Genomic DNA, 17,348 nt, shown 5'->3' on the forward strand with positions numbered 1-17,348 from the left:
CTATGAGTTAGTGCTGGCAAATTGTCCTAGGACAGGATTAGTACCATAAAGGAGTACATGTATGTCTCACAGGTGAAGTGTGGGCAGATCCCCATCAATACAGCTGGGTAGACTACTTCACCAGTTAACACCAGGTCCCCGTTAATACAGCTGGGTAGACTACTTCACCAGTTAACACCAGGTCCCTGTTAATACAGCTGGGTAGACTACGTACTTCACCAGTTAACACCAGGTCCCCGTTAATACAGCTGGGTAGACTACGTACTTCACCAGTTAACACCAGGTTCCCATTAATACAGCTGGGTAGACTACTTCACCAGTTAACACCAGGTCACCATTAATACAGCTGGGTAGACTACTTCACCAGTTAACATCAGGTCACTATTAATACAACTGGGCAGGTCCCTATACAGCTGGGTAGACTACTTCCCCAGTTCATATTAATACAGCTGCATAGACTGCTAATCCCTTAGAGTAGTTCATCCACCTGAGTTAAGTGTTGTTTAGGGGCCCAGGAATAGATGGACACAGTTTAGTGGATAATATGAAACTGATAGGTTAACAGCATGAGGAGTTATGATTAGTCAAACATGGGATTTTGGAAGACTATGAGACCGCTTTTTGTAGATCCGATCACATTTTTTGCTTTGCTTAGCTCACTACTGTAATAGAACATACACTTGTACAAAATACTCTAATAGAACAGTCAGATTTTACTGTTGACAATCAAGGATGTACCAAACTACTTATAACATGTATTAGTCTATTGTACACCTAATGTACATGTAAAGTCACTGTGTGATTGCTCTTCTATAGACCTGCTATTTCTGGAAGTCATTGAGGCAATATTTAAGGTGAGACACAGTTATCCTCATACAGCTAACACTCACCATACACACACAGAGACTGCTATAATAATTGTAACACTACTCCAAGACCCCCTGATCCAATGTGTTTACATGGAGGACACCATAGAATGCATCAAGAATGAGATACCAGTGAAGGTCATGGATAATGTACAGGACATTGTTGAGGCTGTACTGACACGCAACACCAATGCGAGATAACACTACAAAGATGAGTATCCCAGAGTTGATGTCAGTGGGATCAGCAGCAAGTCTCTACACCAACAGGACCAAGACCTAATCGAACACGTCACTGAGTGTAAAGGGTCAATAGCTAAACTAGTCACTGGTATCTATGACACAGGAGCAAATCACAAGGTAGTGTCACCACATCCTAGACTGGCCTCATCTCATCCCCTCACAGGTTGGAGTTGTGTAAGAGCCTCCAGTGACCTCCACTAAACAACCAGTATACACAGAGACTATACTACAGGATGACATGTTACACACACCATCACTAATTTCACAACTCTTCATTCCCGTGGGTGCCCCTACACATATATAGATATAGTATACCACAATCGGTTCCATAGATAGTAGAGGGTGTATTAGTGTCCTCTACTATCTGAGGAACCATTTCTCATGATCCTAGTAGTCCAAAGGTGAGGCTATGGTTTGGGTTCAGCCATATTCATTCAGGGTTCCTGCATGGTACAGTGGTTAGGGCTCTAGTGTATTATGAAAAGTCACAACAGGCATTGTGAAATTAGTGCTACCCCCATATATGGTCTTGTCAATTGTTTATTTCATTTTATTGAATGTAGTATTTAAGTTGATTACATCATCATGTTGGGGCTTCCCCATTAACTAATATAGGAACTACTCTATTTTGTTCTGTGAAGTCCTACATTCACCTCGTATAGGAATGCCCTCTGAAATGTGGACAAGTTTGATAATCGTGACTACAGTCACATACCCTCTACAGTAGTGTGAAGATGAGGTGTTAGTGTTTCATCCTGTTGGGCATGCCCATGTGGTACACACATCTTAGATCATGAGGTTGTAATATGAAATTGTTGTAGGACATACCTCTCGTTTATCGGTGAATATGTGGCTTCTATACAATTGAGATCAACTTCCAAAATAGTAAAACACTCTAATAGAACGTTCACCTAATGGTCGGTCTTCATCACTTCAATAAGTAGTTACATTGAATGGAATTTTTCTCCTGCACGCATCTCCATTAGGTGGTGATTAAATCTCGGATAAGCTACGTGATGTCTATGAAGGAGCCTTGTGGCGGTAAATAACACAACACATGCCCTCAGGCAAAGTATGGTGAATAGCCAAGTTTGGAGTGAACTTGAAGTACAGCAACTCCTCGAATCGTGTTAAACAAATTAAGCGCAAGTAGCGCTTACTCTAAAAGGCGGGATAGTTTCCAGCTGCTTATTCGTTGCTAGGAAATGAAAGTTGAGAGCAAGTTGAAGTTGTTAGAGTAGCTCGTTGTAGTGTGGCTATAGTCAGTAACAAGGCTTAATATTTGAACTAAAACTAAGTTAGTAAAGCTTTTACAAACCTTTTGGAACTATCATTTAATAGTATGGGCTGCTTTTCTGGCTCTAAATTTGGCAGCTGTAGACATAGGCTCTGGTGGGACAGCTATAGTGCTAAAAATAGAATACAAAGCTTTTGCTGCTTTTGCTGCTTTTGCTAAATAAAAGGCCATAAACTGAGTCTATTTTTGTATGAATTTTGTGAACTTTTATCCAAAGAGCCTGTTACTGACTAGCTAGCTAGAAGTTGACTTATAGACTAGGTCTATTAGCTTGTCCCCGGCATAGCTGGTGGTGTGTTACTAGTTGAATACACAACAACTAGTTTGTTATCTAGTTAGTTAGTGTAGCTTAATAGTTAGTTAGTTTAGTGACCTGTTAACTAGTTAGTGTATTAGGTAGGATATTATGTTGTTGGTTGGTCTTGTTGTTAACCTGCAGCTGGAGCAGCCATAAAGTGAGTGATAAATTGTGTTGTGTAAACTCAGAGGTGGAGAGCATTAGAGCAAAACTGTTTTAGGGGGTTTAGAATAATTTGTTAGTATATTCTCGCATACTATAAATATACGGACTTCCTGCATAGTGAAACTTTAAAACTAACAAAATGCTAAATTGTAGGATTTTCTTGTAAATTCGTAATATCCGGAGTTACTACATGAAAGTGATGCTAGTAAGTATTAAAATGGCTGACCTCCTAACTGTAGCTAACTGACCAGTTTAGCTATGGCCGGAGTTGGTGTAGTGTTGCTAAACTGCAGCAGCCGGCTCCATTCTGCTCTACTCCATCTCTGAGCAACTGTCATGAGGGAAGCTAGTCTGGTTGAGGTGGTTAACATATTCTAACAAGTCCACACATTCCCATTTCTGCCCACATCCTTTAATGGAAGTGACACAACATTTTCATTATGGCTATTTCCACCTCATGGATTTGTAAATCTGCAAAATTTTCATTATTGTATTAGTGAGTTTGTTGAAGTGTCTTGCTCGAGGTTTTCAGCCATAATGAATAATAACCGCCCGCCATCATCATTTTAGGAAATGTTTGAAATGACAATCAACTTGGTTTGGTGTTAAATAAAACAATTCTTATCAACTTTTACAATAAAATAACAACACGTGTGTGGCGGGATAATAGTTGTAAAATAGTACAACAACATAAACTAAACTGAACTACTAAAAGTGTTACCATGGCCAGAACTCAACTGTTAGCTTCTCTTGTATTCCTTGACTTCTTCTCTTTGTGTTGATTTCTTGTTCTATTGATCTAATCATGTCCTTAATTGCTGGAGGGTAACTGGGAACAAGTAGCTCTTGTATTGTATTATTGCCCCTCAGGGCTTGTAGTATCCTTGTCATGGCTTCCCCACTAATGGGGTTTTCACTCATCCTCAGCTCCACTAGTGACTTGTTGGCAGCTAATGATGTAGCAATGTCCTCAGCCACATCATCAGTAATGTTGTTGTAGCTAATGTAGAGCTCCTCCAACTTGTTAGTATCCTTCACTGCAGTGAATAGTGTTCTTGCTGCAATGGAGGATAATGAGGTATTGTCCATGTTCAGTCTTGTTAGCATAGAGGAGGGATGGGTCAACATGGTGTAGAGCTCTACACTCTCCCCAATTGTGAGGTTATCATTAATCCACAACTTTTCTACTTTGCAGCTGAGGACAATGTCACTGATGAAGGAGGAGGATGAGCTGGTGAGGCCATTATTCCACAACAACAAGTTGTTGATGATGACGTCACAGTTCTTGAGGTACTTGTGGATGGTGTGAAGGCCGCGATCTTGGATATAGCAGTCCCTCAAGTGGAGCTTCACCCACTGCTTGTGGGAAGAGGAGGTGAGGAAGAGTGACACACACTCGAGATCAGTAGCTGATAGGCTAGTCCAGCGAAGATTGATTTTTTTCTTATTGAAGATTTCTGCCTCTTCGATGGATTTACACATCCTGTCATCTCCAGCCTCCTTGAAGCATCGATACAGGCGAAGACATTTTAACTGATTGTTAAGGAATTTGCTGGAAATGGCGATCTTATCGTCTCCACCAGACAGGAATTGTTTAAAAGAATATCGTTGTCCCTTCGTGAGTGTGACGTAAATGAAGAACATGTTCGCGTGAAGATCGCTCCAGAATTGTTCGCGAAGGAGACGAAACTCTTCGTCTTGTCGAAGGTCAGTTATAATATAGTTAGCCGCTAGGTATTCCTGAATAGTGAGGTGGAGGAAGTTAAATGTCGTTGTTTTCCCTGTAAGGCTAAAATGTTGTACAGCTTGTAATAGCCCAAAGCCATTAGTCCCCCCAGGGGTAGCTACCATGTCTGGACAAGCTGCTCGAATGTGTTCATACGTAAATACCAGTTTGTTATTGTTAAGGGCCTCAAGTGAGAACTTGGCTAGTTGCTTAACTATCTTCTTGTAGGGCTTCGGCAGGGTTGTGAGACCAGTGATGGTGTCGGGTAGAGGGTGACCAGACTTGGCAAGATGTCGACGGATGGTTTGAAAGATAAAGTGATGATGTAATTCAGTGGAATTATTGGGAAGGGGAATTCCCAGTTGGTAGAGGAATAAAAGGATGGTCATATTCAATGGAGCAAAACAAACACTACTGATAGTTGGGTGATGGTGAAGATACTGGGTGAGCTCTTTGATTTGGTGGGGGTTTCCCTTAACTGACTGTTCAATGTAGTGTTGTCGTTCCTGTTCAGTGAAGCCCAAGATGTCTACCCTGACAACTGCTAGTTTCCTAAGACTCACCGAGGCATGTGGACGAGATGACACTACTATACCACAAAGAGGTAGAGTTGTTCGATTAAGAATATCTGTGATTAAATGGTTCTTTTTAAGGTTTTCTGGTAATTCGTCATAGCCATCAAGAAGGAGAGTGATATCTTTACCACCATTTGCAAGAAGGTAATCACCGCATGCTGTTGAAATTTCGTCAGTTCTTTTATCTGTGTACCCTTTGCAGAATATTTTAAGGAGATCACTGATTGATGTAATACTCCAAATGTTGGGATCACGCAGACAAACCAGGAACACTATTTTAAACATAGATAGTAATAGTTTCTTTCCCCATTGACATGCAATGTGTTTTAATAAAAAAGATTTGCCTATGCCAGGTGCACCTTCGATTAGTACAAATCTTTTTCCATCACTCTCCTCCAATGGGGTTAGGATTTCTGCAACTTGTTTAGTTACAGTGCTGGTATTGAGGACATGTTGTAACGTCTCTTGGCTGTCTAGCTTACGATGGTGTTTGGGAACTAACTGACCACTAGCTATTGAGTCAATGTCACCTGTTTGGGTTAGCTTGGCCATTTCCTTATCTTGTTCTTTAGTACGCTGCTCTTGATGCTGGATGAGAACTAGTGGTGTATAATCCTTCGGTTGATCTGGTGGCCATGTGTCTTCATCAACACTGTCTTGTACATGTGAATTAATCATGGCCACCCTCTGGGATAGGATGGAGACTTCTACAGGATAAACAGCAGCTAATGTGGAGTACACTACAGTACACTTCACCTTTGACTGGATCAGTGATAGTCAACTTGTCCATGTTGAGTTTGGGCTCCACTTGACCTAACCAAACAAAACATGTCATAACTAGTTACTAGCAATAGTTACTAACTAGTTACAATGTTGATCATAATAGGTGCCTGAAAAGCATTGAGCATAATAAGGAGAACACTTGTCATGCTATAAATCCTTACTTGTCAAAACACAAATCCTAGATATACAGTGGACCTTTGGTTATCTGAATACCTTTGTTCTCAAGAAATGATAAAAGTGTTGGATAACTGAAGCCCATACATTAATACAGAACTCTGTGAAACTCTAATAGAACATACACCTGTACTCAAAATACTCTAATAGAGCAGTCATTTCTGGTTTCAGATAAACAAGGGTTGAATAAATGAGGGTGTACTGTATTTTAATAGAACAGTCAGAAACTCTAATAGAACATTCAGGGAGCTGACTGTTTATTAGAGTATGTTGATCTTTTCCTTTGATATACATTTTGACAAGCAGACATACTGAGGCATAGCAACTGGGGGTTGCAGGGGCTAGAGCTCCATCCACTCTTATTTTAAAAGGGCTTATTTTTTGATATACTCTAGTTATAAGAGTGGTCAAATACTCTAATAGAGCAGTCAAATACTTTAATAGAGCAGTCAAATACTCTAATAGAGCAGTCATATACTCTATAGTGCAGTCAAATACCCTATAGGGCAATCAAATAAGTTAATACTCTAATAGAGCAGTCTATAGCAGGGGCATAGGCAGGATTTTCAAAAGGGGGGTTCTGCCCTAAGTATAGAATTTCGTAGGTGTGCACATGTAAACACGTGTACACGTGTAAAAATGTGTATTCTTATAAATTCATTCGCAATAGCGAGTAGAGGTACTTGAATTCCTCTGCCTGAAGACCTGTAGCTACCCATTTCAGTGGATTTGTGTAAGTTAATTCAGTTCTAGTTAACCAGTATCACGATTTAAAAAACTTAACTCTGAAAAGGGGGTTCGTCCGAACCCTTTGAACCCCCCTGGCTACGCCCCTGTATAGGGCAGTCAAATACTCTAATAGGGCAGTCAAATACACTATAGGGCAGTTAAATACTCTAATAGAGCAGTCATATACTCTATAGGGCAGTCAAATACTCTATTAGAGCAGTCATATACTCTATAGGGCAGTCAAATACTCTAATAGAGCAGTCATATACTCTATAGGGCAGTCAAATACTCTAATAGAGCAGTCATATACTCTATATGGCAGTCAAATACTCTATTAGAGCAGTCATGTACTCTATAGGGCAGTCATATACTCTATATGGCAGTCAAATACTCTAATAGAGCAGTCATATACTCTATATGGCAGTCAAATACTCTAATAGAGCAGTCATATACTCTATATGGCAGTCAAATACTCTAATAGAGCAGTCATATACTCTATATGGCAGTCAAATACTCTAATAGAGCAGTCATATACTCTATATGGCAGTCAAATACTCTAATAGAGCAGTCATATACTCTATATGGCAGTCAAATACTCTAATAGAGCAGTCATATACTCTATAGGGCAGTCAAATACTCTAATAGAGCAGTCATATACTCTATAGGGCAGTCAAATACACTATAGGGAAGTTAAATACTCTAATAGAGCAGTCATATACTGTATAGGGCAGTTAAATACTCTAATAGAGCAGTCATATACTCTATAGGGCAGTCAAATACTCTAATAGAGCAGTCATATACTCTATAGGGCAGTCAAATACACTATAGGGAAGTTAAATACTCTAATAGAGCAGTCATATACTGTATAGGGCAGTCAAATACTCTAATAGAGCAGTCATATACTCTATATGGCAGTCAAATACTCTATTAGAGCAGTCATGTACTCTATAGGGCAGTCATAAACTCTATATGGCAGTCAAATACTCTAATAGAGCAGTCATATACTCTATATGGCAGTCATATACTCTATAGGGCAGTCATATACTCTATAGGGCAGTCATATAGTATATTAATTTAATTTATTTATTAAGGCTTTACAGCACAAGTGTTGAAGGTCTATAGAACACCTAGTCCTACAGCCCGTTTAAAGATGTTACATAAGTGTGTTTGAAAAGGTGGAGAAAGGAGAAAAAATCCATGACTGGGCCTGAGCAGCCTCGAATCTGCAGTCATCCCATTAGCGCTCGAACACTTACAGGAGTCTGCCAGGCAGTCAGGATATTTTCTCCTTCTCATATCCATAGGAACTCTAGGGAGTGACTTATTATCTCAAAGTACCCCTTGTGGAACCAAACGGACATTAGTTTATTCATTTAGTCTAATAGAGCAGTCAAATACTCTAATAGAGCAGTCATGTATTAAAGCAAAGTTAAGCCAAAAATAATTGTTACAAAATTTAACCTCAAAAGGCAAAAAAAAATTCACCCCAGACCCCCTAGAAGGTGTGTGTTCCACATATAGTGAGATTTACACATTGTACAAATTGTATCAACCAGTCACCACCTTACCACCCCTCACTTTAAATTTTGTGCCTAGCATCTGCAAAGGATTTATAGTCTCTACTTCAGCCACTTATTATTATTTACCCATAAAGTACACATTTGTTAACAAAACAACTGACAAATAATGTTGAACATGATAACTGTTCAAAAGCATAATAGGTGAATCCCTAATTGTAACAACGCACAATACATGATAATTACCTCTAACTGGACCACCAGACACTGCAGGTGACTCAATGGCAGCAAACAATTTCTCCCATGAAGCAGTGGTGTCCATCCTCAACCACTCTGAGAACATTCTGTTACAACACCATTTCAGGTTGGTTGGGTTTCCAGCTTCTATTTCCCTCAGTTTAGCATCAGTCAGACCCAGTTCTACTCCTATCTCCCTCCAGTCTGCAGCATATTGTGGTGTGACGTGTCGCTGGAGGTCTCTTTGCGCTGGAGTGGTGGACACTATACGATAATTATAATGAACAATAGCATAAAATTCACGCTTTTAAAATTAGCAGTTTAAATTTTCGCGTGACATTGACCGCACCTACCTTTATTACTACATTTAAACTGTTCTAGTCCTTGACCAACAGTACTAGTAGCCATCAAAATATACACACAATAGTAGTTGAAGTAGTCCTGGGTGTATGTAGTTATATTTGAAGAGGCCGCGCTGTAATAGGTATTTATAAAGGGCGTATTACACGAGACGGTTCTGTATGGCTCACCAGTTGCCTATTCACTTGTCAGTCAAACTCCTACGCTCTTTACCTTGTAATCGTCTACTCGATCGGAACCACTACAGGAATTTGATCCCTTTTCGCCGAGGGGTCCGCAACGCAACCTGAATCTCGTACACCTTGAGCCTGAATCTTTGTGAATCTTTGAATCTTATCACGAGATTTTCCGGAGATTTCCCGGATATTGATCACGTGATCTACGAAAAATTCGCGATCAGCTGGAGGTGTTACCTCGTGTCGTTCGAGGTGTCGTTGCACTGACTTGGCTAACGCAAGAGCTCACCTTTGTCTGTTGCTAACACTGGTCCGTTGTGATAGCTGGCAATAGCTCAGGTGTTGACTGTGTTGTACAATAGTTGGTTATTCGATCAGTGCTAGCTCGATATCTGAAGCTACAGTGGATTTGGCTCAGGACTTGGACAGATGCGAGGGCAGCTTGGAGTGAGGTGTGGAAGGCAGACTAAATGATGACAGGTACATAGAAAACAAACCACTTCGCGTATGGATGCGTATGAAGGACAAAACTTTGCTGTCACGGTTATAAATCGTGTTAAATCCATGTTTCATCAAGAAGTTTTGTCAAGCTAGGTTAAAAGCCTAATCCTTGAATAAAATCAACAGGCTTAATAGTGTTGAGACTAAATTGAGGACTGAATTGCAGCCATGTTGTGCTTTTTCAATAATACCAAGCTAACAGTCAAGGTTGAAGTGCCAATTTCCTCATATTCATTCTTTGCAAGCAAGATTTACAGAAAATGACACCAATGCCCACAGGATTGACATCGTTGCAGATACTTTTGGCAAACCGTAATCATTGAGTAGTAGCATCAGCTAGTGGAAATGCTGATAGTGCTGATGTTATTCTATATGATTCTAAGTACTCTTTGCTCCATGAGCACACAAGATTACTGCTGTCGCAACTTGTGTTTACCAAGAACAAGTATTTTACCGTTGGAATTGCTAGTGTTAACAAACAATCTGGAGACAATGATTGTGGACTGTTTGCAGCCGCTTATATTACCAGTATTGCCCATGGACAAGATCCATCATCAATTGTGTACAATCAAGGCTTGATGAGAGAACACTTACTTACTTGCCTTGAGACTAAAAGAATGGTCCTATTTCCGACTATCAGGGAGAGAAGAGTGCTTCAATCAAAGATTGTGAAAACAGAAGTGTATTCTAGTGTTACTGTAGGTCACCAAATGACAAGAAAAAGGAAATGGTGTGATGTGGCCAAATGACGTGTAAAGAATGGTTTCACTTTGAGTGCATAGGCACTGATAACAATATTGTACCAGGACAAAAATGGTTTTGTAAAAACTGTAAATGAAAAGTGAAATCCTTACAGTTAATATGTTATGTTAGTGTACACACGGCATGATTACTTGTCATGCATGATCTTGATGTTGGTGTATAGATGTATATAGTACATAGTTTTCTTCTGAATCTCAGTCCAACTTAGCCATCTCCATGGCATGTACTAAAAATGGTGAGGTATATTTATATACATGATACATCTGCTACAAGAAATATTGCACTTGTATAATACGAGCAGCTACAACTGCAAATTGCCTAATGGCACTATAGTGGCAGCCTATATAATTATATATAAGCTGGACATTCGGTAGTTAAATTTTGGTACAAGGAATCATCACAGAGCCAGTATGAAGAGCTAGCTAGCTACTGAGTCCATGCTGCTTGATCAGTGTTGTCCAAGTTACATAGCTACAATGCCAAACTTATTATATTCACTAGCTGAAGAGAGAGAGAAAACCATCATTATTATATGAGACACAAACATTTACACTAACATTAAGGAATCCTCGGTCACATGCGACCACCAGACATGCAGGGTTGGTTAAAAATGCCTGGGTGGGCATGGCAAGGGAGTACAAAACATAAAGAAAGTATACATGCACGGTACATTTAACTAACTAAAGAGTCAGTCTGGGGAGGCAGGAAACCACTCACGACAATCCCTAGTCATAAATATTCTTTGAGATGCTGTAATACACTTCTGCGAAGCAGAATCCAAAACTTCCCTTAGAGCTGCTTTTGACACTAATATATCCTGGTGAACATTATTTAGTCGCTAGAATGCCGACCGCTGAGCTTTGGCCGGGCTAAATTTGATTGAATCCTCGACGGCGAATCTCGGGTGAACCTCACTGCCTGAATCTAGGGTGAATCTCACTGAATATATACTCGGGTGAATCCCACTGAATCTCGAGTGAATCCCACTGAATCTTGAGTGAATCCCACTGAATCTTGGGTGAATCCCACCGAATCTCAGCGAATCTGCATGAATCCCGGGGAATCTTAGTGAATCTCGACTGAATCCCTCGGAATCCCTGAATCTCCGGTGAATCCGTAAAGATTCTGAATCTCGTACGCGATTTCGCTGCGTTGCGGACCCCTCGCTTTTCGCAGCCAGTTTGATATGGGACTTCCGGTAGTGATTTACATAGTGGGGGCGTGGCTGGTCCACTAATTAATTATAATATATTCCTCTGAATGACAAAACAGATTAATTGGTTAATATTTAATATTGCTGAGAGGGGGCTGATACTGGACACATACTGGTACTACTGGTATAACGAGTTAGCTACCATCATGTCCTCTAGTGGCTACTGCTCACGTGTTTACCACAAAACCCTCTACTACTGACAATTACATCAAATACAATGTGTATATTATCCAGTTGTTGTCTCCTCATTAGTTACATCACATGTGTCAGAGGGGTTTTCCCTAATGTCTTTCCAGGCTACAATGGTGTGAATACCAGTTACAGGTGAGTTAGTGATGGAGTGTGAGAAGTGTTCCATCAAGTGATGTCCTTGAACAATGCCATATTGTACTAGAGATGAGCACACAGCCTCCTTGTTGTTCAGTTGGACACACAACTTGTAACACCTGTTGAACTTGTCCACTGCTTGTTTGTAGTCACCCTAAATGATAGCAGTACTATGAGCCACTATTACATAACATCTACAAGTTCCTCTAGCTAACCAAACAATTGCTCATTTGTCCAATAGCACTACAAGCTTTAGCAAGTTGATCCTACAGACCAGCCTTCTCACTCACTTCAACATACTGGTCAAGGTAGATCAACTCACCCAAACTACAATGACACATTAACATCACATCATTCAACTGATCATCACCTCTCATAAGATCTTGTTAATGCCTCACAAGCCAACCCAACACCTTCATCATTCCCAAAGTGTTTACACCTCTCCAAATACAACCTGTGATACTAAAGGGACCACACTATTACCAAATATGGTCTACACTTGTATTGCTAGCCAAATTTCAACTATTGAATGACATCTACATCTAGCACACAGTTCGTCAGTCACCCCCTGTAGTAGACACGCCACAATCACGGTCATGTGATCTGATAAGAAATTATTTCTAGATAACATTTGTAGTTAACTAGTTTTGTGTTAGCCTAAGTAATTTTTTTGATGAGTTACAACACAACAACATGTACAGATGGAGATATTATTTGTATATGAATTACACTTGTTGTCATGTAACTTAATTAACATTATAAACTGTAGTACTGTAACAGTGTAGTGGTGTGTAGCTTTGGTGGTCAATTCTGAAGTACTGGAATACAATTCAGACTATAGTAGCTGATTACAATAACATTTCAGTGATAACAGGTAGGGTAGGTGACAATTATATCATATTTCCGTCAAGGTATTTCCCAGGTAATACTTTATAGCTGGAAATTTTCACAAATTTTGCAAGTAATGAGATGACTTTGTGAATTATAATCATGAAATGTTTCAGGTTTATACACACAGCTATTACCTACCAAATACATTTTCTAGACTTTTGTGAATTTAAATATGCAAAAATGTAGACATACAGACGGACAGCTTATAATATTGTAATGTATTAAAAATGTGTTAATTGTTAGTTAGTTCCAGTTGACCCATATCCTCCTGATCCTCTTATAGTATCATCCAGTTCATCAACCTCTACTACTGATGGAGTAGCTATCCTCTCTATTATCAACTGAGCTATCCTGTCTCCTTTATGAACTGTATGAGTAGAGTGATCAGTGAGGTATGGTGTAACTGAGGGGTCTGTAACTTGGTGTACAAGATTTCATGGCAGTATTTGAACATTTCGTTGGAAACATTTTTGTGTTAATTGCAATACTTGAATCATGTGATCTTAAGTTCCAAAAACTTTAGATTTCAAAATCAAATCTCTAACAATGCTGTACAAAAGTTTAAGAGTTGCAGACTCCTCGTATGAAATCATTATGCTACACATACTGAACTATCATACAGTACGATAGTACTGTATAGTAGGGACCATAAAGGTGTAGGCGTGGCTCATGAAAAAACATCACCCAAAAACAGCTTCAATTCCCCCTGACGACAATGAGGCAGTATTGGTTAGGTAAAACTAAGCCCAAACAAGCTTTCAGATCGACCCAAAATGCTTTCAATAAGTTAATTGCTAAGGAATTTTCAAAAAATTATTAAACAAAATTTTCTACTGACTGACTGATGCCAAAGGCTTGATTTTGTTTGACATTGCTTCGGCCTGATAGGTACCTTTTGGCATACCGCATTACATACAATGCATTCTTCATGGACTTACCAGTGTCCTCCTTCATCTTGGCTAACAGCGAAAAGTGTTGATTTGGTGGCAGCACATGATGGTTTCCCTTCATAATGGAAATTGTCTCCGTATTTTTCATAGTGGCACTATTTAACTGCAGAGGTGCTTTTTGAACAGTTTTAAATTCCTAACAGGTAGAGCTGGGTGATATCACAATTTCCTCCCAATGATATATCGCTATCATGATATTACTAAATATCACAATATCCATACTAAGGTGTATAGCAATAAGAAATAACCAGCACTTTCCTTGGATATAATTTGACTAGCACTTCCATCAAAGAATTGCATAAATATGTGTAAATAAGCAGAATTACACTAAATACAGAGAATCACTGAAATACGACATTGCAATTTGAAGACAGTAAGTCACAGTATCAGATGTAAATATCACGATATACAATAATATCGTGATATTGCCCAGCACTAGTAATGGTTGAACATAGCTGACAATGAAATGTAATGGATACTTCACTTTTCAAATGATAATTGATAGCTGGGACGTGCGGCACCATTTCTTTCTTTGATGCGGTATGCATTACGTGGGTTCACCAATCATAATAATTTCGTTTAACAAAAAGTTGACAAACAAGTACACAGAAATTTGGAATTTCCAACTAGAGTAGGGACCATTGCACATTGATAAAAAGTACTGAAACAAGTTGGAGTAGTCCATGATATTAAACCACAGTAAAACAATAAGAAGTGTTATATCCCTACTGTGCCATAATGGAAATTGTCATAACAATTTAATGCTGTTACAATAACGTGTGTGTCTTTACAAGTGTAGGAGTGTGTGTACCCTTTATTGGAGTATATGACTGTTCTATTAGAGTATCTTGAGGTAGGAGCTAATCCTCTCCTGTAATAAACTTCCTAGTTTCTTTTAGGGCTGGGACGAAGCTTCGAATGCTTCGTGGGTTCGAAGGTTAAGTAAACTTCGAATTATAAAAGTATCCTTCGAAGCTTCGTAATGCACTTATAGTCTACGAAAGAATTACAAATAAACGTCATTATCTTTATTGCAGCAGCTTATTCCTCTTGTGTGATCAATGTTCGTCTCTTCGCAATTGATCTTCGTGTGCCACGCCCACTTTTAAACTATCGCAGTTCAGCTTGCTACCATAGTTTCAGCCTTAAAATACCTTATATAGTGATAGATAATACATGGAAAACATACTTTTAGTCATTTTTCGGTATTTACCTGTGCATGATTGTAGTATAGCGGACACGCCCATTTGCATTCGATCGATCGCGTCATTCAGTACTGCTGCTATGCACTTTCCAAATGCTTACTAACTTATTAAATAGGTTTAGAAAGATAAAACTTAAGAAGGATGTGCATAAATACAAGAAAACCTGTAACTTGACAGCTAACAACGAAGCTTCGAATGTTCGAACATTTTATTAGCAAATATTCGAAGGTAAATTTCAATATTCGTCCCAGCCCTAGTTTCTTTGTTACTACACTATTAACTACTAGTACAATAGATACAATTATTGGATGGCTAGCCACCAGTATGAGAATTTCTACCCTACTCAACCCATTTAGGGCTCCAAGTGCTATGCTGAAAGAAGCCATATAACTACTGTTTATTGCTGAAAAGTTCATCGCAGTATAAACAATGAAGCAGTTACAGTACTTTAGAATAAATGTCACAGGACAACCAAGGAAACTTGCTGTACCAATCTTCTTCACAAACCATTAAAGGGACACTAGTGTGACACTAGCAAAGCCTTGTCCACTATATACCATATTAGACTATGATATAGCTCATTTAGAGGGTTACTAAATCACTTAGTCATCTGACATGCTCATTTAGTCACCTACACATGTTCATTTAGTAACCCGCCCTCAGGCAATTTTGTACGTGAAAAATAATTATAACACGAAAGGTACACTGGAGTACTTGATAATACTGTAATACAATTCTTCTCCGTGTTCTGCGATAATTCTGGAGAAATAGTAGACTAAGTGGCATATCTACTATAGCTCTAGCTGTTACTCTAGTTACCGGTCGAATAATTATTTTTGTGGGCGCTGTAAGGACTTCAGGAAGAAACCGTTCTGCTATTCTGCATTGCTCTTTCATGCCACCCTAATGCTCTGGCTATAAAGGTATGTACTTTAAACCATAGTCTAAATAAGTTAGACACCGCGACCAACGGGAACTAAGCAATTTAGTAACCCCTCTGGCCCTTAGTAGCGCCCTCGCTGCACTCGGGACGCTACAGCCTCAGGCCATCAGGGTTACTATAATCGCTTAGTTCCCTTGGTCTTGGTGTCTAACTATTATCTAGTGTCCATTAAGTACAGCTGTAATCTGAGTTCTGCACATTTCATTATTTCAGACATCAAAGATAAAATTAATGGTTTTGTTTGAAAATCTTAATTTCATTTCTGTAGCCCCAACAGTATGCACGTCTGTTTCATTACTTGTTCATGATTATCACAATTTGAGGTGTAATCTCTCACATCTTCATAGTCGGGTAATCAAGACAACAGTAGCAGGCCCTCAGAATTCATACTGATTACATCATAGTTGTAACATGGACATGAGTGCCCATGTTACAGCTAATATGTAACACTTCCATTCAGGCTGATAGCCTTGATGCCAATACAAGTGTAACTACTGGATTTGTTTTATATGCATGTCTGAAAGATTTGATTTTGGTTAGGCAGTAACATTGTAGCTACAATTGTTATAATAAACGGACAAGTCCTACAGATATCATGGAGAAGTTGAGTAGGGCTAATTTCAGGGGATTCACAAGTGTTTTAATGCTTTCACATTGTTTAAAGACTAATCACAATGTATACTAAAGACCTAAAGGGGTAGGCTTCGTTATAGAGTGGTTAACTTGTGTCATCCGTAATGTGGGGCATGTCCCTCGGGCGTGTCTGCATTCAAAAACATGCTGAAACACTTGTGAATGCACTGTTAGACTAGTTCTTACCTTTAAGTAACATTTCCCAACTTGTAGAACTGCAAGGATACTGAAATGCCTTCATTTGAGTGCTTCTTGTGGTGATCATCACGTGAGCATTAATTTATTCTCACAGTTTGAGATTTTATAAAACAAACAGAGGGTGGTACCGTTACTTTATCCACGCTGGCTTTGATCAAAGTGGCTTGCTCTTTTAGAAGTGAAATCAATTGCAGCAAATCACACCCACTTTCCCGTGATATATAGACCTTATTCATTTAGAACAGTAAGCGCCCTCTGATATCATGCAAAGCCATACAAGGATCCCTATTTACCATGGTAATAGCTTTATGGACACCATTTTGAGTTCTAAAACTGGGCGAGCACCAACGGTTGCTATCATGTTACTATAGTTATGGTACTGCAAATGGCAAATTTGGTGGAGAATTGTTATGTTACTATGGTTTCAGTACTGAAAATGGCAAATATTGGTGGACAACTCCTTCGCAACGAGATATAAGCGCTATGAAATTAATTCAGTGAATAAGGTCTATTTCAGTGTATACCAGTGTACATTTAGATGTCTCCCTGTAAACACATGGCAAATGTATCCTCTGGAATTCC

At 39.2% G+C, this 17,348-nt stretch overlaps 2 protein-coding genes and 3 long non-coding RNA genes across 10 annotated transcripts in view; 2 read left to right on the forward strand and 3 right to left on the reverse strand.

Moving 5' to 3' along the window:
• Window positions 1-1,681, forward strand: part of LOC136238918 (uncharacterized) — a 51,052-nt gene extending 49,371 nt beyond the window's left edge. The window contains exons 4-6 of one of the 4 annotated variants that reach the window (XM_066029616.1): window positions 817-854; window positions 904-1,223; window positions 1,270-1,681. In XM_066029616.1, the coding sequence (XP_065885688.1) occupies window positions 817-854; window positions 904-991 (126 nt within the window). In that variant the 3' untranslated portion in view covers window positions 992-1,223; window positions 1,270-1,681. Of the gene's footprint in view, window positions 1-816; window positions 855-901; window positions 1,224-1,269 lie in introns of all 4 variants that reach the window. The other 3 variants (XR_010693266.1, XR_010693265.1, XM_066029599.1) reach the window with 3 other exon arrangements.
• A 628-nt stretch (window positions 1,682-2,309) lies between these two features.
• LOC136238926 (uncharacterized) lies at window positions 2,310-5,545 on the forward strand. The gene is made up of 7 exons (XR_010693279.1): window positions 2,310-2,858; window positions 4,062-4,241; window positions 4,320-4,573; window positions 4,821-5,036; window positions 5,088-5,196; window positions 5,246-5,311; window positions 5,370-5,545. It is a non-coding gene; the product is annotated as an uncharacterized lncRNA (long non-coding RNA).
• Window positions 3,462-9,236, reverse strand: LOC136238905 (protein NLRC5-like). 2 transcript variants are annotated; one of them, XM_066029543.1, is made up of 5 exons: window positions 9,138-9,236; window positions 8,961-9,082; window positions 8,617-8,856; window positions 5,924-5,980; window positions 3,462-5,874 (listed from the first exon to the last, which is right to left on the reverse strand). In XM_066029543.1, the coding sequence occupies exons 2-5, from the start codon at window positions 9,013-9,015 to the stop codon at window positions 3,584-3,586; spliced, it is 2,643 nt and encodes an 880-aa protein (XP_065885615.1). In that variant the 5' UTR covers window positions 9,016-9,082; window positions 9,138-9,236; the 3' UTR covers window positions 3,462-3,583. The 2 variants fall into 2 exon arrangements, with proteins under 2 accessions (XP_065885615.1, XP_065885614.1); XM_066029542.1 differs by having other exon boundaries at window positions 8,617-8,871.
• A 2,438-nt stretch (window positions 9,237-11,674) lies between these two features.
• LOC136239152 (uncharacterized) lies at window positions 11,675-12,422 on the reverse strand. The gene is made up of 3 exons (XR_010693372.1): window positions 12,317-12,422; window positions 12,162-12,273; window positions 11,675-12,100 (listed from the first exon to the last, which is right to left on the reverse strand). It is a non-coding gene; the product is annotated as an uncharacterized lncRNA (long non-coding RNA).
• A 489-nt stretch (window positions 12,423-12,911) lies between these two features.
• LOC136238929 (uncharacterized) lies at window positions 12,912-15,799 on the reverse strand. Of its 2 annotated transcripts, XR_010693286.1 has the most exons (3): window positions 15,001-15,799; window positions 13,776-14,941; window positions 12,912-13,204 (listed from the first exon to the last, which is right to left on the reverse strand). It is a non-coding gene; the product is annotated as an uncharacterized lncRNA (long non-coding RNA). The 2 variants fall into 2 exon arrangements; XR_010693285.1 differs by lacking the exon at window positions 15,001-15,799 and having other exon boundaries at window positions 13,776-14,986.
• Window positions 15,800-17,348: the final 1,549 nt, after the last annotated feature.

Source organism: Dysidea avara, chromosome 11 (genome assembly GCF_963678975.1).
Source record: "Dysidea avara chromosome 11, odDysAvar1.4, whole genome shotgun sequence".
Classification (NCBI taxonomy): Eukaryota; Metazoa; Porifera; class Demospongiae; order Dictyoceratida; family Dysideidae; genus Dysidea; species Dysidea avara.